At 31.0% G+C, this 23,109-nt stretch overlaps 2 protein-coding genes across 2 annotated transcripts; both read left to right on the top strand.

Moving 5' to 3' along the window:
• Nucleotides 1-1,606: 1,606 nt before the first annotated feature.
• Nucleotides 1,607-7,450, top strand: LOC123199396 (disease resistance protein RPV1-like). Its single transcript, XM_044614366.1, has 7 exons — nt 1,607-2,314; nt 2,573-3,650; nt 3,872-4,243; nt 4,334-5,212; nt 5,853-6,502; nt 6,906-7,004; nt 7,100-7,450. Exons 1-6 carry the CDS (start codon nt 1,698-1,700, stop codon nt 6,943-6,945), a joined length of 3,636 nt encoding a protein of 1,211 aa, XP_044470301.1. The 5' UTR covers nt 1,607-1,697; the 3' UTR covers nt 6,946-7,004; nt 7,100-7,450.
• A 6,057-nt stretch (nt 7,451-13,507) lies between these two features.
• LOC123199397 (probable receptor-like protein kinase At2g23200) lies at nt 13,508-16,225 on the top strand. Its single transcript, XM_044614367.1, has one exon. The coding sequence runs from the start codon at nt 13,563-13,565 to the stop codon at nt 16,056-16,058; it is 2,496 nt and encodes an 831-aa protein (XP_044470302.1). The 5' UTR covers nt 13,508-13,562; the 3' UTR covers nt 16,059-16,225.
• The last annotated feature ends 6,884 nt before the right edge of the window (nt 16,226-23,109 follow it).

Here is a 23,109-nt window from a genome sequence, read left to right as displayed (position 1 = left end):
ATTTCGCTATACAAAATCTTTTCGAGATTAAGATATAAAATTAATGTCTACCTCAATGAATCTTTAATATGCATTGATTAATGTCTATATCAATGACCTAACAATATTGGACTGAACAATTTTCAATCCTATTATGGTCACAAATTCAAATAATCATTAATATCAGTCAGTAAGTCTTTTGGAGATATTAGCTTCTGTACTCAAGAGTGATGAATCTTATATTATTCCATCATAGCTTTTGTACATCTCTTAATATGGGCAATCATTATCGTTTTGGCAATCCTTTCTCAAAGCCTACGTTGGATTGGTGTCAAACCATATCAATTCTTTGAACAACATGGTTTGGTGAACTCAAGTCAAAGGATCACATCTACCACCATTTGCTAGAGAATATGTTCCATACATAGTAAGGTAACCATCCATATGTAATTCTTTTTGTGGGTCAATCTGGTGGATAAGTTTACATAACGAGTATCCATATATTACACCAAACTATGTTCAAACAATTTTAACACTTGAGATTTGTCATTATCTTTCAGTGAGATTGTTTGACACTTGATAGTTCTAATGACATTACTAGTGCCTATATTAGGACTATGGACATTTTTAGAACAACCACCTCATGTGAGCATAAAGTTCTCACGATTAGTTGACATCCACTGATCCCCTTGTCATGGTTCAACCATCCCAAGAGCATTTATCTTAGCACACATATACCCTTGTAGATAAAGAGTGACACAAGAAGTTACAAATATGAGTAATCATAAACTTGCATCGTAAAGAGGATTGGCTTTGGAGCATCATCTTTAACATAAACATCATTATTTTTTTTTTTTTTGCTGGTGTTCTAAATTTTACTCTCACCTAATCCATACTATGATTGAGAGAGTTTTAAAATTTTAAGGTTTTTGAGCAAAAATATAGTAGATGATAAAGATCAGTAATGTTATGTGCACAACCAATAACATATCATTATGTAACTGAATAGTTAAAAATTAGAAATAAAACAATACTCAATCATATAGTAACTTATCAATGGTTGTGTATAAAATTATATATATTATTTATGCATATAGTTTTATTGTTAAATTAGTGTAACAATGACACCTAATGTTTTAAAATTTAGTCTCAACTAACCCACTTATGATTGAGAGGTTTTATAATTTTGGGCTCTTTTTTGGTTATAAATAAAGTTAATGATAAAGCTCAAAGTATTTTAATTTGTGTGACAAGCGCACACCTAATGCTTATGGCCAAGTAAATAATGTCAAAAAGGGAGAAGGCAGGTAATTTCCGAGAAAAGAGATGAAAGGAAAAAAATTAAAAGGTCGGCCAACTTCTGGGTAAAAGGGGGAAGGTAGGTCAAAAAACGGGCAGGTAATTTCCGGGAAAAAAAATTAAAAGGTAGGTCAAAAAGGGGGAAGGTAGGCCAACTCCTGGGAACAGCGGAATAAATGGATGGTTTTGGGTTATTCTATGGATTTATGTAAATAGTTTAAGTAGGATATTTGGTTACTCTCACCTAACCCTTATGAATTATCACTGAGAGTTTATTAAATAACATTAAAATAACAGAAGGAAAAGGAGCTTGCTAGGAAAAAAGAAAAGCAAGTGGCAATCAGCGTACAGATTCAGCCATGGTGGAATATATAGTCAATTACTCAATTATGTGATATTTAGTTTAGCCCTCTTTGTTAATGCGAAGGGCCTCTCATCTAATGGCTTCTTCATCTTCTTCATCATCAATTACTCCTACAAGTGCCGCTCATCTAATGGCTTCTTCTTCTTCATCTTCATCAATTACTCCTATAAGTGCCTCCCATCTAATGGCTTCTTCTTCTTCTTCTTCATCAATTACTCCTAAACTAGAGAATGAGGTATTCCTTAGTTTCTATGGTGAGGACACTCGGAAAAAGATTACCAGCCATCTATATGAAGCCTTATGTCGGAAAAAAATTAAAACCTTCATTGATGATAATCTTGTCAGAGCAGAAGAAATTTCTCCATCTCTTTTGAAGGCAATTAAACATTCAAAGATCTCAGTTATCATTTTCTCTAAAGGGTATGCTTCGTCCAGATGGTGCCTCATAGAACTTGAAAAGATAGTTAAATGTTATAAGAAGTATAATCAGATCCTACTACCGGTCTTCTATGAGGTCGATCCATCTGATGTCAGGAATCAAACTGGGGATGTTAGGGATGCATTTGCTAAGCTTGAAGAGCGTTTTATGGATGATTCAGAGATGTTGCAAAGATGGAGGACTGCTTTAAGGGATGCGGCCAACCTATCTGGTTTTGATTCAAAGAACTATAGGTAATTGTAAATTTATTTATCAATGTCAAATATGTAGTAACTAGTAATCCTACTTTCAACTGTCTCTTTTTTTTGTTCTTCAAATTTAAGAGAATAGTTATTCTATTGGTCTCTCTTTATTTTTGAGATAATCAAATCTACAATCGATTAATAGGTAAAAGTCCTATACAATTCTAGTAAACTAGTATTGTCAGACAAAAATTTAAGACAATATCTCTGCAATGTCATTTTATTCATTTTTTTATTTTTACTTTGTAGGAATGAAGCATCACTTGTAATAAATATTGTTGACGATATCTTGAAAAGATTGGACTGTGACTCCTCTGTATTTTACACTGAGAACCTAGTTGGGTTAGATTCATCGATCGAGAAGATTAAAAATTTATTTTGTACAGAGGGTGTTCGCAAAGTAGGAATTTGGGGCATTGGAGGCATAGGTAAGACTACTCTTGCTAAAGTCATATTCAACAAAATCTTTAGACAGTTTGAAGCTTCTTACTTCATTGAAAATATTAGAGAAGAATCAGAGAAAAGTGGTGGATTAAATGACATGCGCCAAAAGCTCAGTCATGCACTTTTAGAGGATATACATCCCAATATTGGATTCATCTTTCCAAGAGAAAGGCTTAGCCGCAAGAAAGTTCTCATTGTGTTTGATGATGTGATTGCAGATTTAAAACAAATGGAATTTTTAAGGGAAGTTTCTGACTACTTGGATTCAAAAAGTCGAATAATCATAACAACAAGGGAAAAACAAGTGCTAGCAAATTGTGGAGTGCATAACATACACGAGATGGAAGGCTTATCATTTGATAAAGCTTTTGAACTTTTTTCCCTATATGCCTTTAAAGAAAACAATCCAATAGAACATTATATTGGGTTAGCATCAAGTGTAGTAGAACATGCTAAAGGTGTTCCATTAGCTCTCAAAGTTTTAGGTTCCTATCTATTTGATAGGACAAAGAAAGAATGGGAAAGTGCACTAGCGAACTTAAAAACTCATACTCATGGAAGTATTCAAAAGGTGTTAAAAGTAAGTTATGATGGATTACATGATAAAGAGAAGGATGTATTTTTAGATATTGCATGTTTCTTTAAAGGGTATAAAAGAGATCTTATAGAGACAATCTTGAATACTAGTGACTTAGACTCTCATATTTATATAAACGTTCTCATTGAAAGGTCTCTCATAACTACGTCAATTGACACCATAACAATGCATGATTTACTTCAAGATATGGGTAGAGAAATTGTTCGACAAGAATCAAATAATCTTAGCAAACGAAGTCGGTTGTGGGATCATGAAGATATCTTTTCAATATTAAAGGGTAATATGGTAAGAGTTAAAATACTAATTTGTTATTTCTACTTTATACATGAGATATTATAAAATATTAGCTTGCAAAATATTCATTTGTAGTTATCATTGGGAATTAATTTAATTGGTATTGGGTATTAATGATGCATTTCTTATATTTCTTATATCTACATGTTTTGAAAAAAAAACTATTAAGCATTTTCATACTGACTTTTCTTCAATATGCTCGTAACTACCAGGGCAGTACTACAATTCGAAGCATACGATTGGATATGGCTAAAGTGCCAGAGTTACATTTAAATCCCAAAACATTCAACAACATGCAAAACCTAATATTCTTGGAATTTTATGGGTTCGAGCCTGACAAGAAGGTGACTAAATCTGACTCCTCTGTATTGCGCCTTAACTTAAGATTCTTGAAAAATAATAGCTCCAATGATGCAAAGAAGGTGCATGGTTTTGAGGTCCTTAAATATGATTTTGGTGAGCTAAGGTACCTTTGTTGGCATGGATATTTTGCCAAATCATTGCCACCAAATTTTAATCCAAAAAACCTTGTTGCACTTTTGATGCCTAATAGCAAAGTTGAAAAACTCTGGACTGGTAACCAGGTATATGTTAACTCTTATATATATTGCTCTTTTTTACTTCAATATGTATGTTATTTATATTGTTTTAATTCATTTAATTTTTTTTTACAGAAACTTGTTAATTTGAAACATATTGACCTCAGTCACGCTAAGCATCTATGTAGAATGCCAAATTTTTCACTTATCCCAAATCTGGAGAGCTTGATTCTGAAAGGTTGTGCAAAACTCAAGAGTTTCTCATCTATCCATAATCTCCATAAACTTGTTATCCTGAATCTAAAAGGTTGCAAAGGCTTAAAAAATTTTCCAATCAGTGTTCATTGGAGATCTCTACAGGAAGTTTATCTCTCCAATTGCTCAAATCTCAGAACAGTTTCATATCTTCCTTGTACAGTTAAGATATTATATCCAGATGGAACTGCAATAAAAGAATTGCTATCAATAGAGCATCTATTTAGACTAGAAGTGTTGGATCTTAGAAATTGTTCAAGACTTGAGAAGTTACCTGAGAGTGTTCGTGAGTTAAAATCTCTTATACGTCTTAATCTCTCGGGTTGTACCAATCTTGACAGATTGCCAAATGACATAGAAAATTTAACGGCTTTGGGGAGACTTGACATGATGGAATTTGCTTTTGCAGAAATACCCAACAATATTGGTCAATTACTCTCATTGACATATTTGTTTCTTGACCAAAACAATTTTGAGAGCCTACCACTGAGCATCAAAAACCTCTCTAAGTTGGAATGGCTTTCTGTAAACAATTGTCAAAGACTTAAATCCTTACCAGAGCTTCCGGTCAACTTACTATGTTTAGAAGCAAATAATTGCACGTCTCTTGAATCAATATCAAGTCTACCGGCTTCATTCCTAAGTTTTCGGGATTTTTGGGAGACAATTGGCTTCATAAATTGTTCCAAAATAAATTTAGATTTGACAGAGGCTCTTTGTTATATTGACAGAAAACTACTTGCGTGGGGTCTCTCAAAGGTAAGTCTATCTCTTAGTTTCTCTATTTTCCCATGTCAATTCTTTTTCTATTAAACTTGAATCTTCAAGATTTATAACTTTTATCCTCCCATTCAAAAGATTGAAAATTTAAATATCAGTGTACATATTTCATTTTAATGGTAAAAGACATGTGGATTAAAATTTTAATTTTTATAAACTTATCAAATAACCCTAGCCTTGTAGTGCCTTGCCAATATTAGGATTTTAGGTGTATTTGGTACGTTTATCGGATTGGGATGATAAAAGGCCAACAAATTAGTACTCTGATTATCAAACCACACTTCTTTCTTAGAATAAGAACACCCAAGTTCATCAAAATTAGAGTTGACTGCTGTTGGAATTAAGATAGGTCATAATTGAACAAACTACTGTTAAAAAATCAATATATATATAAATTTTTTTAATTTGTTATAATGAAATACTAGATAGTCTTATTTAAATCAGGAACTTTAATTTGGGAAAATTTTTAATGCATATAAAATGATACCACATCACTAGATATCAAAATTATCAAATTGATAAGGAATAATCTAAGACAAAGTTGATAATCTTTAATCAATATATTTTCTATTTGAAACTTTTACTTATTATTTAAATGTGTATATATATGTGTGTACAGGATATGGGAGGAATGATGGTGTTTTATTATCCAAGTTCTTACACATGCTATGTTGGAAGTGAAATTCCAAACTGGTTTGACTTTAAAAGTAATGATACTTTTATAGAGCTTCCAATAGGTTGGCTCAATGATTATTTAATTGGTTTTATCTTATGTGTTAGTGTATCATTACAAGAATATCAACAACGTCATATTTCTCAGGTTGGATTTTCTCTAAGTGTTAACGGAAAGATCATTTCCTCAGGATGCTTAGATTTAAAAGTGATTACGACCAAGATTTTTGGATCAGATTATGTATTTGTGGGTTATGATGGCAAGATAATGTCTGTGGAATTGCTTACACTTGATTTGAATAGTCAGGGTGTCATTAAGTTCTTTGTTGAAACTATGGATAACCATACTCAATATCGGGTGAAAAAATGTGGAGTGACTTTGTTGTATGCCCAATATGATGATTTGAAAAGAGAGGGAAGAGTGGATAGAGACAAACGATTGAATAGTATAGATTGCTCTATTCATGACTGTTTGAAGTGTTATCTAAATTGTTGTCAGACACATCATAAAACAGACCTTGCGTTAAGATCATTTGAAATTGTGGATAGTTGGTCTCCTCATTCACAAATATACAAGCATTGGATGGAGGCCGAATGGTAAGTTCTATTAAATAAAATGTCAAAAAATTCATGAATAAAATAAAAATAATATATTTTTTTTTCTCAAGCCTTGTTTTGTTTAGTTTTTATGTTCTCAACACGTACAAGCAACTAGTAAGCATCTTTCTTATAGTTATGCCCTAAAAATAAGTGGCCACTTTGTTATTCCTTCTACGTCGTAAGTTTGACACACATATTTAAATCTTCTTTCAACTCTGTTTTCAGTGACTTCTCATATTCAAAAAACTGTTTTATCTGTAATTATAGAAGATTTATCTTTTTGATGCCTTACATGCTAAACTTTTTGTAAGATGTCCATTGTATTGTAGAAATAATATGAGGCTATTTTGTTATTGTTATTATCGTTATTATTGATGGAAATATTCATTGTATTTTACAGTAATATGGGTTCTCCTTCATCATGGAAACGATTATGTTGAAATCTTCTTATAGAAAAGATGATGTAAGTGGGATAGAGTGACTAAACCAACTATATTAGGTAAGTCAAAGTTTTACAAACCGTGAATCTTATTTGTAAAAATTTTAGTGTTCCACTAATTTTGTTAACTCCTATGATTTTTTTTTGCTTTGTAGTTCTCCGTTCCAGAATGTTGAAGTGACTTCTTTTATGCTATTCAGTATGCTTTCAGGCTGGCTTTATTTCAGGCACGCAAGCTGATGATAGGCTGCCAACTCAGGATGTGGACACATTCTCTTGATTGTCATTTTAATGTTCTCTGGATTTTCTTGCCAGGAGTCGGATTATGTTAGCAAAATACTAATTATCTACGTTTTAGATGTTGCCTGCTATTTGGTTTTGTACGCCATGAAATGATATTGGTTGCTCTTTAATACTGCTGTAAGCTCTGTTTTTATTCTTTATTGAGAATCTCAGGTTGATCGAATGTCTAAGTTGAATATAGATATATAAATGTGAGAGAAATTCCACCTCTTAAGTTAGGTTTTATTCCTTTATATAGTGATTATGAACATATTAGTCATCGAATGAGTTATATCATTGATTATGAAAGAATATAAATTGAATTTATGCACGGTTAAAATGGGTTATCGTGCGTGGGTAGAATTTTAGATAAACTAGGGCAAAATAATTTATTTTCTTGGGTATTTGAGAATGATTTGTTGCTTTTTTTTTTTTTCTCTTCAGTTACATTATATAAATCTCTTTGCTATCCTAATTACATCAGTTATATATTTAATTTAATGTTAGGGAGTGAGATGACGAGGAAAATACAACAAAAATACAAAACAGAAAAAGGCAAGACACAGCAAACTTTTTTAAATTTCAAACATTTAAGCCCAAAAAAGTTAAAACAAATAGAACACATCTCATTAGTTAATTAATTGCCTAAATGGCATGTATCAGCCACATACAATGTATTTTGATCTTTGTTAATTAATTCACTTAATTAATTTTAATTTGATCCATATTATTTAATTAACAACTCCTTTTAGTTCCAAAACATAGATTTTGGATTTAACCATGAGACTATACAAATTTGGCAACAAGTTGTTGAATCACATGCAAAACGTATAACAATATATTCAAGATATATGTGATGACATGCAATGGTTTGAACCTTCATGCATTGACACAAAAAAGTCTAAAAAACCATTTTTGTTAAAAGTTGATCAACCAATTCAAAGTGAACCAGTCAACTAAATCGATCAAGAAAAGAACCTTTAACTCCTAAATGAACTAGTCAATCAGTTTATAGTTCATTTGACTAGATTCTAGAAATTTCTAGAATCTTTTTTTTTTTTTCGTAAATTCTTGGAATTTTGGTCATGTTATACTAATTCAATTGATTTCTAAGGGCATTAAACACCATCCCACAAATCCAAGATGTCCCAGGAGATGTCTCAATCAAGTATTGTACAAAAAATCACATGATAACACGAAATTTTGCATGATAACATGAGATGGAATAACATTCAACCCCCAATTGACGTCTATTAAAAAAAATTTCAATAAATTAAATACAAACCAAATTCAAATCAAAATGTAAACAGTATAAAAACATGTTATAGTGATCATACAATTTACCTAAACAAAATATATGATCAAACAAACATAAAACCCATTCAAAACAGATTATTGCATGTATAACGATTATCTTTAGGCTATGATACATATATGACATGTTGCATACATATTTCCCTAGAGCATCAACTCTAATAATGGAGTTACTTAATGGGGCATAAATGGATCTTTATAACAAAGAAAGGATGTTTCACTTAAAAAAAAAAAATAAATTATATAAAGACTTTTTCTCCTATATATATAAAAAATTTATGTAATATTATTATGGCGTTGGTTAGCTATTTTGATTTAGAATTGCATCATATAGAAATGAAAATGATGTTCCTTAAAAGAGATATAGAAGAATAGGTTTATATAAGTCAGTCAAACAGATTCTTCTTCAGATATGGTAAGTATTTAGTGTGCAAGCTTAAAAAATTCATATATGAATTGAAAAAAGGTTTCCTTGAATGATATTTGAATATCGTGATGTTGTCTCTTCATTTGGTTTTTCAAAAAACAGTATGAATTAACACTACTATCAATATATTAGTTGGAGTAAAATTTATTTCTTTTGCTTCATATGTTGATGATATTTCATTTGCAACCAATAATAAGAGGTGAAACAATGTCTCTATTCAAATATTGATATGAAGGACATTGGTAAGGCATCTTATGACATTACTCACCATTGACTTTCTTACCATATTTTGTGTTTGTTATTGTGCAGTAAGACTCCTCTTGGTCAAACTCACAGAGGCAATGACGAAAAGGTGATTGGTCAATAAATAGTAACTAGCTTCACAAATTATGATAGTCGAACATATATCATATCGTGTATTAAAAATTTAATTTTTTTTGTTTTGTGTATTGAATATTGCATTGTATCACATCGTATAATATAACTCTTAAAAAATTAAATAATAAAATATTATTAAAATAATGAAAAAAGAATCTAATGGATACGTCATCATTTTTTAAAAAACATCACAAATATTTTTAAAATTTTAATATTTTCATATACATCTCTACTACATTATTATTTTCTCTAAAAAGTGTATCAATTCATATCGGTAATACATATTGTATTGTAAGCTATGCATCGTGTTGTACGATATATCCAATATATCATATTAATCTAATACACTTCATAATACGTATCTTTTTTCAATTGTATCATATCGTGTCATAGGATACGTATCGTATATCATATGATACTAATAACCATGCACAAACTACATTAGTTGTCAATCATGTCATCTACACACCAGTCCATATCATAATACAAGCAGAAAACAGTTATAGCAAAAGCTTAGAAGAACTCTTGGGGATTAAAAACGTTTCTTTCAATTTCTCTTATGTGCATTTATAATTTTCTATTATCATGAGATCACTTTCAACGGTGTCTTTAGCCATAATTAAAAAACAATCAACTCATCAAATTAGGAGAACAAAATCATTCACTTTCCATAACAATAAGATTCAACATCTAACTACATAATTACAATTGTAGCCCAACATTTACCCTATGAATTAAGAATTATACAAAGGCAACGGAACATTGTATTTCACATTAATATAATTACACTATTAAATTGTAATAACAAATATTGATAATACTATGATAGTGAACATAAGTTTCCGAGTAATGAATTGAACCACCTAAAAATTCTCACTCTCGGAAATAACTATGGTTCCACTAATATTCTCAACCAACTTGTACTGATCATTACACCTACAATTCCGTGTACTTCTCTATGTGTTTTTTTTAGCATCAATAATTGTTTTCCTGTTTGGTTTAATTTTTATCCTAATATCCTACTGATCACATTCTTGTTATCATTATGTACAGCCCACAAGGAACAGCAAAAATAAAATTGAATCTATGGGCCTTTAAAATGGGTTGACTTTAAAATCCTTTTTATATGGGCCTGGAAAGCTAGAATGTACAATGGGCTGGGCTGATACAGTTGTGTTATTGGACTTCTTTTTGTCCATAATCTTTAGAGTATAATATTTGAAGGCCTAAGCTACTACTTCCATATTGAAAGTGTGAATTTCCATGAAGACCGAAAATCTAAAAGCAGATCAGAAAAAACTCGGATTCCCCGTGATCATGGTTATTCACGGGGTCCAAGATTCTACTTTTGATCGACTTTAGGATTTCCATATTCTTATCTCAAGAAATAAAACATTGCATATTGGTATCAAATATCCAAGCTCTTGTACAAAGTCTTTCACGTGCATCCATTTTGATATTTTGCCCGTTTGCATCTCATTATCATTACTGTTTTCAAAACCAAATTCAACCAAATCAATCAATTCAATTGAAAACGGATTTATGATCCAACCCAATTATCACTAAATATTAGTTTAATATAAGACTCGATCAAAATCGATAGATTAAATAAATCGGACAAAACCGACAAAATCAGATTTAACAAAGTCTTATTGTTTTAATCCCTAATTTTAATTTTTATTCTTTTTTTTTTTGTTTTAATAAATCAAAATTTATATTTCAAATAAATAAATATATTTTGTTAGTATTGATAATTGGATAAATTTACTTCTAATGAATTTCATATGTTATGTATTTAAAATATATATTAAATATTTGATATTATTTAATAAATTTATTATAATTTCATAATAAATTAAACTAATCAACCAAATCATGAATCAATAAAATAACAGATTAAATTATCAGCTTATTTTTAAAAACATTCGTTATTATCAATCACTTAGCTAACATATTGATAACCTTTTCTCCCAAAAAAAAAAAAAATTGGTAATTCCTTTGAAATTTCATGAAAAAGCTTCACCACTTTAGCATCCTCTTCCTTTCCTTTCTTATTTCTTTCTTTCATCCACCAATTGTCCTTCATACACGTACTTCATCAATTCTGGAACAAAATTCAACAACATCGATGACTAAAGTTTTGTTTATCATCTATAGTACTTTCTCTTCTTTCTATGTAGTAAAAAAGCAAACTTATTATCCTGAAAAAGAGTTTAAATGGCAAATATACTGAAATCCTCAAAAATAGGTTTGGGTTAATACATGTTAGCGATATATCAAGGTAAGATTTGATGTCTAATTTTACGTACCAAAATTTAAAATCAAGTAAATAGTAAATTATTTTTTAAATTAATAAAATTAAATATAAATAGTTTTGATATATAATTTGGTTAAATCTAATTACGTAATAATTTTTATATTTAAATTATGTATATATAGAATTGCTCTTTGTATATTTCCCCCAGATTCTCACGGGCCACACATATTTAAGCGTATAGATAAGGTGGTTTGGCCTTGTATAATACGGTAGTTCGCTATCAAGGGCACAAGTAGCCTACAACCTTTGTCTTTTTTGCCTTGATGGTAGAGCTTTGGCATGTGACCCTCTAAATTAAGATCAAATTCTGCTAACATGATTTATTTTAGGGAAATTATAAAAAATAGCCAAAATTTAGGGGGTCTAAGTAAATTTGTCCAAAATATTCAGGTTTAAGCAAAAATGCCCAGGTTTTGTAAAATAACAAAACTGCCCCCATATATAAACACAGCAAATTTCCTTACTTCCCACGGTCATTTCACTGTGCAAATTCAAAGAAAATTCAAAATTTCCCACTTTCCCACTGTCATCCCACGGTCGACCAAATTTTCGTCAATTTTCTTGCTTTCCGGCAACCGCAAATGGCAAAGAAGGTTAGTATATCTCCCGTAATCTTATTTGAATCAAGTTATTGCTCATATTATTGAGATTTGATTGAGATTTTGAGGTTTAAAATTGTAGGGTTTCAATTTGAACAATGCTTAAAATGTTTTGATTTTTGGTTGTTTTCGTTGAATTGATTGAGGGGTTTTGTGTTATACAACGTGTAGATTTGATTTATGTGAAATTCGGAGGCTGAAACAACCAAATTTTGGCCGAAAATGGCTGCCAAAGGATCGGCAGTCCGACCGTGGGAACAGTGTTTCCCACGGTCAAACGAATTCTCCCACGGTCAGTAGACATTGACCGTGGGTTAGGGGGTAAAATAGTTTTTTTAAAATATTCGGGTGTCGGGGAGAGTCCTTAGCCCACGACAGGTTTTTCTGAAATTTACTGCTTGACCGTGGGTTTTCCATTCTCCCACGCCCATCCCACGGTTCGAAACTTCCCAATCAGATTTTCGTCGATTTTCTTGCTTTTCGGCAACGGCAAATGACAAATAAGGTTAGTATATCTCCTATAATCTTATTTAAATCAAGTTATTACTCATATTATTGAGATTTGATTGAGATTTTGAGATTTGATTGAGATTTTGGGATTTGAAATTTTAGGGTTTTGATTTGAACAATGCTTAAAATGTTTTAATTCTTGGTTGTTTTCGTTGAATTGATTGAGGGGTTTTGTGTTATATAACGTGTAGATTTGATTTATGTGAAAATCGGAGGCCGAAACAACCAAATTTTGGCCAAAAATGGCTGCAAAGGATCGACAGTTCGACCGTGGGAACAGTGTTTCCCACGGTCAAACGATTTCTCCCACGGTCAGCAGACATTGACCGTGGGTTAGGGGGTAAAATAGATTTTTTAAAATATTGGAGAGTCAACGGAGATTTCTTAGAACACAGTGGGTTTTTTGAAATTTATTATATAACAATAGACCTGTTTACAATATAAAATATCCAAAAACCTCTCATATTTATCTAAAATTACATTGAACCCTTATAGTGAGTAAGAAGTTAAATAAATGAGGAGAAGGGTAATTTTGATATTTTTTGCTTAGGAATAGTGATTTTGGGCATTTTTGCTTGAAAATAGTGATTTTGGGCATTTTTACTTAATAGAAGGATATTTTGGCCATTTTTAAAAATTTCCCTTTATTTTATCTGATAGAAGTTAAAAATTCTAATGAAAAAATTTTCCAAGTTGAATTTTCCACTCTCCTGTCTTGTCAGTTGACATTGACTTGAGTCTTCAGTGGTCTTCATCTAAATATCGGGATTGGCTTTGCTCTTGATGAAACCATGGAAAAAGCTGAAAGCATGAAAATCCATTGTTCTTTACTTTCTCTTGTTCTTGTTTTCCAGTTCTTATCGCTTGGGCTTACCTCTTCAGCTTATACTCTCCCAGATAAGTTCTTCATCAACTGTGGTTCGAACAAAAACATAAACACCACAGGTCGTCAATTCACTGGGGACTTGAATTCAATTTCCTTCTTTCCAAAGCAGAGTGAAATTGTTACAGCAAATAATCAGGCAGAAGATTCATTAACTCTTTATCGAACAGCCAGAGTTTTCAAGCAACCATCTTGCTATGAATTTGAGATCAACAATTACACAGTTTATGTGGTACGCCTTCATTTTTTTGCTTTCTCCTCTTCAACCAATCTCTCCACCGCTGTTTTCAATGTTTTGACTTCGACTTCTGAGTTTTTGCTTTTGGAGAATTTTACTGTCGAGGAAACTAGCCATCCTCCGGTTGTAAAAGAATTCCTTCTTAGCATCACTACAGGAAAATTCAGGATTTACTTTATTCCTCAAGTTTCCTCTTTCGCGTTTGTTAATGCCATAGAAGTCTTCCCTGGCCCTGAAAATTTTATCCCTGATGAAGCTCCACATATTAGCCCTTCAGGAAACAAGGATACTTCCAAGGGTTTACTTTCAAAGCTTTTACACCCAATTTATAGGATCAATGTTGGAGGCTCTACAATTACGCAAGAAAATGATACTCTATGGAGGAACTGGCAGCCGGATGATAGTTATTTGCTCAACCCAGATGTTGTTAAGAGCCAATCTTATTCTGTTAAGCCTAACTATCTTGGTGACGTTAATGAATATATTGCCCCGGATTTTGTCTACCAAACGGCCCAAGTGTTGGCTAATAGCTCTTCTAGTGACTCCAATTCCAACGTAACTTGGTCTTTTAATGTGAGTAAGAATGCTAGGCACTTCGTTCGGCTTCACTTCTGTGATATTGTCAGTCCATCGCCGAATGTTACGCGCTTTAATCTGTATGTTGATCGCAACTTCAGTAAGAAAATTGCACCTTATGATATAGTTAGCCAGTTGGCAGCTCCATTTTACTTGGATTTTGAGGTTGATTCTGATTATTCTGGAAGTATGAATGTTAGTGTAGGGCTTAACACTGATAGTGATTGGCGAACTGCCTTTCTGAATGGACTGGAGATAATGGAGTTACTTGAGAAATCGGGTTCGATTCCAAAGATCAGTGAACCCAAGAAAGATATTGTGTTGGTTGTGGTTGGCTCTGTTCTTGGAGGTTTAGCTTTTATAGGCATTTTGGCAGTGGTGATATTCTGGGGTTTGAATTGCAGGAAGCCAAAATCTGCTCAACCGTTGGAGTGGTCTCCATTACATGTTTATGGAGCTGGAAGTTCTCAAGGTAAGGTGCCTGAGGGAACCATCATTGGCTCTCCCATACCTTCCTTAAACCTTGATTTGAAAATCCCTTTTGCTGAAATTCTGTATGCCACAAACAACTTCAACGGCAAGTTAGTAATTGGTAAGGGGGGATTTGGGTATGTCTATAAAGGAACTTTAAGGAATGGCCTTAAAGTTGCTGTAAAACGAAGTGATCCTGGATCAGGCCAAGGTCTTTCTGAATTTCAAACAGAAATAATGGTCTTGTCAAAAATTCGCCATCGGCATCTTGTTTCTTTGATTGGGTACTGTGATGAAAGAAACGAGATGATACTAGTTTATGAATTCATGGAAAAAGGGACTGTAAGGGATCATTTATACAACTCAAAGTTTCCCAGTTTGTCTTGGAAGCAAAGGCTTGAAATATGCATTGGTGCAGCAAGAGGACTTCACTATCTCCACAAAGGCTCAGCAAGGGGAATCATTCACCGAGATGTTAAGTCCACAAACATCTTGCTGGATGAAAACCATGTTGCTAAAGTTGCCGACTTTGGCCTTTCAAGGTTGGGTCCTTCTGATCAAACCCATGTTAGCACAGCAGTAAAAGGCACTTTTGGCTATCTAGATCCTGAGTACTTCAGATCCCAACAAATAACAGAAAAATCTGATGTTTACTCATTTGGGGTTGTTCTTCTTGAGGTACTATGTGCAAGACCAGTCATTAATCCCTCACTCACAAGAGACGAAGTCAACCTAGCTGAATGGGCAATGCTTTGCAAGAACAAAGGGGTTATTGAAGAGATTGTAGATCCTTTGTTAAAGGGTCAAATTGCTCCAAATTCATTGAGAAAATTTATAGAGACAGCAGAGAAATGTTTGCAGGAAGATGGAGTTGACAGGCCTACAATGGGTGATGTGTTGTGGGACTTGGAGTATGCATTGCAGTTTCAAAGAACAGCAACGGGGGAACCCCATCAGGATTCAACAACAAATTTTGCATCTGAGTTAATATTGCCTGATGTCAAGCGTTTCCCTTCATTTAGCCAGTCCATCAATGAAATGCCCAATTTGACACAGGATAGCTTTATCTCATCAGAGGATGCGGTTTTCTCCCAATTGAATATTGAGAATGCAAGGTAAATTAGTTTAGTTTCTTAGCCTTTGTAGTTATATATGTAGATAGAACTGGAAAAACTTGCCACTGCTTTATATTACGTATTCTTCTGGATGTATTGCAATAACATAAATGTATGAAGAACAAAAGTACTATGGATTAGTCTTTATTATACATCAAACACTGCTTTTCATCGTTTATTGTTTTCAGAATTTCATTTAAATTTCATCGGGGAAACCATTTCTTCTCCAGCAATTGGTTTACGAGCATCTGAATCTGTTATGATCAAATGGGAACCAGTAATTTTGTTCTCTTTTTTAGCTGGAAACACATTTCTGCATTAAAAAAATAACATCAATTATTGGCATGGACTTGAATTGATACCTTATTGGTTTGAGGGACATCAAATTCTATGCTTACATGTAAGTTTTAAGGTCCATTCAAAGTTTTGCAGAAGGTGGGGTACGCGGTATACAAGTTGGAATTTCTAGCCCATTTGAAAATTCATTCAGTCTTCCATGTGTCGCTTTTGAAGCCATGCCCAAGAGTGGTCTCTTAGACTGACTTAGTGTTGTCACCCACCATGCACAATTGACAATCACTGATAACTCCCACCGGTGGTGGTGGGGCTTCGTACCGTCTAGCGTCTTGGCGTGAGTGTGGAGCAAATTTTTGTACAGTTGAAGGGTTACCATTCGAGGAAGCATCATGGGAGGATATTGTTCGAATGGTGGTGGTGCATTGTCTATCATAATAGTTAAATCGTATATCATATTATATATTGAAATTTTAATTTTACATATCATATTATATGATATATTTTTTGAATAATAAAAAAAATCTAATTAATATGTCATCATTTAAAAAATATCACAAATACTTTTAAAATTTTAATATTTGTAACATATATTTCTATTATATTATCATTTTTTTTAAATATATCAATCATATCAGTAATATATATCATTATGATATATCAATTATATTATATTAGTTTGATATATCCTATGATACGTATCATCTTATAAGATACGTATTATATATCATAAAATATTAATAATTATGTTGATAATTTCTTTCCAACTTTAGAGATAAGGTTATAACTTATACCTGAAGATGGGGCAATGCTAGGAAAGTGAAGCAACGAAAGAAAAGTTCAAATGGGAAAAGGTAAAAGATTATACGGGTTAGAATAAATAAAAAATTTACGGCAGGAAATAATATTGTAAGTCAGTATTTTATTTTAATTTTATATTTAAATATTTTAGTTTAATGCAATTAGAAAAGTTGGGATAACTTTCAGTTCCAGAAATCCTCAAGAGAATAGAATTTGTCTTCTTGAATGCTCAATTATTCTTGGCCAAAATGAATAAAGGTAGCTAATAAATAATTTCATAAATTCTCATTCTCTTCATCTTTAATTCTTAAAGGTAACACTCGTTCATATAGAATACATTATCCTTAACAAAATTCCCTTATCGCAAACTTAATATTCTCAGTAATATCATTAAAATTGTGTCAATTCAATTTGACTAAATCTTTACCATTGATTTCTTATTCCTTGCATCAAGACTTATCAAAATCAGAGAAACCCTCATTGTTAACATCATTGAGAGAGTGATCGTGCCTATTGATGTAGTTGAAGGGGTCCAATAAGTCACCATATTTGGCATTGTCATCAATTTTTCCAGGGAGGAAATTGAGGACCTCATCATCGTCTTCAACAATATTGATTTAAGGTTTGGATAACACTAAGGAGAAAGTAAAGAAGGATGTAGCATTGTTGTGAAATTGAGATACGAGTCAAAGACTCAGAATTTTTTCATTTGCGTGTTTTTTTTTTGTAATGTTATATATTAACACTTTTGAGTATATAGATAATATGTTATAATATAATTTAATATTATTTTATCTTAAATTTAAAATTATTTAATTATATTATGACGTATTATTTATATATTTAATTATATATTTAAAAATATATATACTTAATTTTATTTTATTTTAAGTTTTTATACACCCTTAATATAAATTATAGATATGCAATTGTAATTATCACTATATTATAATTGTATTAAGATCTAATCATTGAAGAGATAAATGAATAGCGAAAAAAAAATTATAAATTTGTTAGAATCTTGTAAAATCGCCATGTAATTATGTTGAGGGAACAAATTAGCGGCATCGATTGGGTCGAACCGTGGGCTGGTTTGGTGCAGCCTGTTACTGTTGAAAATTAAAAAATTAATAAAAAATATTTTTTTAAGAACATTAAAAAAGTCAAATTGTCAGCCTTATACTTCTATCAAGCTGATCAAGTCGGTATGATTCGTTACCGTACAAAGTTTAGGCCTGATCTCACTAACCGCTGTCTCTAGGGCAAATTTGGAAAATCTTTAAAATTTGTTGTGCTATATTTAACAATACTCCAGATTTCTAAACAGTCCATTGGCAGACTCAGCCCGAACTTCAATCTAACTCCTGCTCATTCCATCTGCCTTTACAACAACTATGGAAGTAATTTTTTAGAGAATTAAAAGAAAAACAATCAATCCTACTAATAATAATATAATCTATCAATATTAAAAGGAAGAAGCAAATTATATCCCTCTTACTTTGACAAAACTACTTTCATGAACTCAATTGGAGTTTGAAAATTGATATTATCATAATCTTACAATATAATATGACATATATAAAAAACGATACATATTTTAAAATATATCGAATTAGGATGATATAATAAACATATCAGATGATATGATTCATATCTTATGATATAATACATATTATTGATACGAATCGATTTAAAGGTGTTTGTGATATTTTTCAAAGTAATGATGTGTTAATTAAAATTTTTTATTATTTTATTTTTTAAAAAGCATATCCTATAATATACGATATAAAAAATTAGATTTTTGATACATAATACGATAGACAATTCAACTATTATATTTCAACTAATCAAGAACATCAAAATCTAATATATATTATGAATAATTGACAATGATCAATGAATTTTCTCAGCCCCTAAACTTGGCCTAACATAATTTACAGCCGCTGATACATAAAATAATTACATTAACAATATATATTACACACCCACTTAATTACATCTACAAGATATATACAACACACCCACAAACATAAAGCCAACAAATAAAAATGGTATAAGCCTTAGGATGACTCTGATATGAATTTTGAAAAAAAATACCACATCTAGAGCCATATAAACCCTATACAGAAAGCCATAAGCCATATTTACTTATATAGGATCTAAGTCTCATACCTCATGTTTGATTTGCTAACAAAAAACAAATAATCCTGTGAAAGATGACTAGTGGCCAGAGCCTCTCCTGCTAGGTCCAGACGACATTGTATAAACCTTCCCCTGAAGCCGACCACCCAAGTCCCTTGAAACTTCGGCAACAGCTTCCGGGCTACCTGACGCTGGAAGACCTCTACAATTAACAGAAATTGAACGAGAAATCACGACCATCATCAAAATCATTATAAACAAATAGACTTGTTGTCCCATTGTTGAAATTGTAGCGTTGTGTGTTTCCTCTTGTTTAGTTATTTTATACATTTTTCTTCAAAGATTCTCTGCCCTAGTGGAGGAGAAAAGAATGGTTAAGCGATTGGCATCTCCAATGCATAAGGAATTGGTTTTGGTGGAAAAGAAGTAAAGGACGGTGAAGGGCTTTCGGGAGTGGGGACATTCAATTAGAGTATTATTTGACTGAAATTTTTGTTTGTGATGAGATGCCAAGTTTATTTTACAAGATAGACTTCTGGTTCACATTTGAGCTATTGAGAATTTGACCTTAGAATCTTGTTACCAATTTTGGAGAGGCAGGAGATCCCAAATGGGAGGTGGGTAACTGACACATAAGCAATATAAATAGTAATATTATGTGTACTAATTTTGAGTATATAAATAAATAAATAAATAAATACTTATATATATTATCAAATGATTAAATATTAATTTACTTTTAATTTAAAATCACCTAATTATATGATGATATATATCAAATATATATTCATATATTCAAAATAATTATACATAGTTTTATTAATAGTAAATGTAAGCATCTTCATGAGTCTTGAAACCATTCAAATGGTAGGGGAAGAGAATGACACGATATTTGTGGTAATTAATTAAAGGTTGCAGTTCACATAATCTATTCTCCAAATTATTGCCGAATATGTAGCTTTCCAAGCACTTAACATCTTATAATTTTGGCCAAAGGATTATTTCCCACTAAGCTACAATGAAACCACAAATTCCGGCATTTTAAATGGAGTAATGATATATGTATAAATAATTTATATAATTTTATAAATAAACAATATTATATTACTATAAAGCATTAAAATTTTTAAGAAAAAATCTTTGATTCTAGCATTTATAATATTTTTAAAATTATCTGATTAATCATTTATCAAAGAAAAATAATAATATATTACTATATAATTAGATATTTTTAAATTAGAGATAAAATAATACTTAATTACATAATAATAAATATTATTTATTCATATAATTTTATTATTTTAAATTTGAAAATCCAAGAGTTTATTAGTCATTAACTTATGTTACATACCACAACGTCAACCATAATTTGGCCCCAATGAGCAATTAATTATCGTCATGGAAGAACAGGGGAAACACACTTTTTCTACCAACTGTTTTGGGAATCGCTATTACATTATTACTCTTACTATATTTATAGAAAGGCCAAGAGATTTACTCTTACCCCAGGTTTACTATATTTTCAAACCTTTATTTGTAAAGTTTTAAAAATTCATATACTCTCAATTTTATTAGAATTTTTTGTTAGAATTAAGGATAAAAGTTTTGTTTAACAAAAAAATTAAAAATAATTAATATTTTATTTTATTTTCTTATTTTAATTTAAAAAACTAACAATTTCTCTTCACTTAAAGTTTAAAAAGTTATATTTTTTCCTCTAAAGTTTAATTTTTTCCAATCATCACTTTCCAACAACCACTCCAGAAAGTTCGTCAGCTCGCTTTTCCAGCATCCTCCTCTCCGATGGTTTTCTAGCATGGAAACCACCCCAGATTCGATTGATATGGTCAAACAATGTCACACTGATATGTGCATTATTCGACCTCTATACATCAATTTTATCCTTAACACTAATAGAGAATTTTAACAGAATCATGAGTATTTAAATTTTTAAAATCTTATAAGTAAGAGTTTGAAAATAGATCAAACCTTGGGTGGGAATAAGTCTTTTGGCCTTATATAAATTTAGCCCTCTTACTATAAATATAAGAAATGAGTAACGGACTAGAGACTAAGCAAAGGTAAAAACATTTAAAAAAAGACAAATTAACTCTTGTTATTATCTTATAATATTTTTCATTCATATCAATAGCAATACTGTAGACATATTCCAATATTTTATATTTATATACTTGAATTTCACTTATTAGATATACATCTAGTTATTGCAAATTTAGGCACCAACATCTTACAATTTAATTTCAAGTAGGAGAAAATTCGATCCATACATGATACAATTCAAGTTGAAATATATATATATATATATATATATATATATATATATATATATATATTAGAAATTGCTTCTTTTTACTTTTCAAGTAGAAAAGGATCGGAAGTAATTAAAAGATAAACTTAAAAGCCTCCATTCAGCTTGCCACGTTTATTAGAACTTTACAACCTTGAAAAATGAGAATTGATTACTGATATATTTAATTAATTAATGTAAGTCTAAGAGATCACGTTGGACTGCCTTGGTCCCTATCCTCCAGAATTCAACATTGGGTTTGGTCTAATTTGCAGTCAGAGAATTCCTGCACGTAGTCACGCGGTGGCTGTCAATTGGACCTAAGAATCCATGCAACGAAGCTGATAACATGCATGACATTCTCCCGCCCACAGTTTGGCCTAAAAACACTTTTTCATTTTCACTTACCATAAATAATTTTTATTTCTAAAATAAAGCTCTATTATAAAAAAAAAATTAATATCCTGAAGATAAAATAATTATTTTATCATCTATTAATTAAAAAATAATTTTTTATCATATTTAAATATTTTAAACATGATAATTTAACTTTTAAAAAAGTTTAACAACTCATAAATTAATCTCTAAATATTATTTCAAACCATCATATATTTTAAAACTATTATATAACCTCAATAGTTTTTATATGACATTTACACTCATATTTGTTGTATTATGTTCAATTCTTGGGGGTGTGATTGTCACTTTTGAAACTATTGAAAGTAACTGATATTTTAAAATATTTCAAAAGACCCCAAAATATTTATGAAGTTCTAATAGCCCCTGAAATTTTTAAAAAGACCCCTAACATTCTCAAAATTTATATTTACTCATGATAAATGATTTTATGATAAAGACACTTCTATCTATAAATAAGAAAAAATGTGAGGGTGATAAGAAATGGAAATAATTCACTTCTTATATAATTTGGATATTTAAAAATTATTTCTTTTTAATTTAAGGTTATATGATAATTTAGAAAAAAAATAAAATACTATAAATAAAATGATAATTTTACTTTTTAATACTGTTATTTTATGAACATAGTTTAATTTTAGGTGAAAAGTATTATTTGTACTTGACTTTTGGGTTAAAAATTATTATTTATGTCAACTAAGGGAAAAAAAAGTCTTTTAAGACCAAATCTTGGGTGGGAAAATGTAAATTACTCTATTTTCTGTATATGTCTAAATACAATATGTTCTACACCTACTCTCAACTTGGACTCGCAATCTCTTATTTTCTTGATTTCTTTCATTCCTTCTCTAATTTTCCACCTTTTACTTAGAATATGAGAACCTCCCTCGTTGTTTCTTGCCAAAGAACAATGCTTTCTTTCACGTTTGTATGAAATCAGGAAAGTATGATTTCTCACATTGGTGTCAATGGTGTCAAATTACAATTAATACACCATAGTCAAAGAAAGCCTATCCCACATGTACTCAACAATTTACTCACCAAGCAAGCCACCTCTATAAATACCACATTAGCTTCTTTATGCACCATATCG

This window comes from Mangifera indica, chromosome 16, assembly GCF_011075055.1.
Source record: "Mangifera indica cultivar Alphonso chromosome 16, CATAS_Mindica_2.1, whole genome shotgun sequence".
Taxonomy (NCBI): domain Eukaryota; kingdom Viridiplantae; phylum Streptophyta; class Magnoliopsida; order Sapindales; family Anacardiaceae; genus Mangifera; species Mangifera indica.
The sequence above is the reverse complement of the archived record's forward strand: the minus strand, read 5'-3'. Positions and strand labels throughout refer to the sequence as shown.

Excerpts from the sequence above, each read along its gene's own strand:
- LOC123199396 (XM_044614366.1), top strand. The coding sequence starts at position 1,698 with ATGCGAAGGGCCTCTCATCTAATGGCTTCTTCATCTTCTTCATCATCA. Across the intron at positions 5,213-5,852 it reads TTGCGTGGGGTCTCTCAAAG|GATATGGGAGGAATGATGGT; the intron begins GTAAGTCTATCT and ends ATGTGTGTACAG. Across the intron at positions 6,503-6,905 it reads CATTGGATGGAGGCCGAATG|TAATATGGGTTCTCCTTCAT; the intron begins GTAAGTTCTATT and ends TGTATTTTACAG.
- LOC123199397 (XM_044614367.1), top strand. The coding sequence starts at position 13,563 with ATGGAAAAAGCTGAAAGCATGAAAATCCATTGTTCTTTACTTTCTCTT.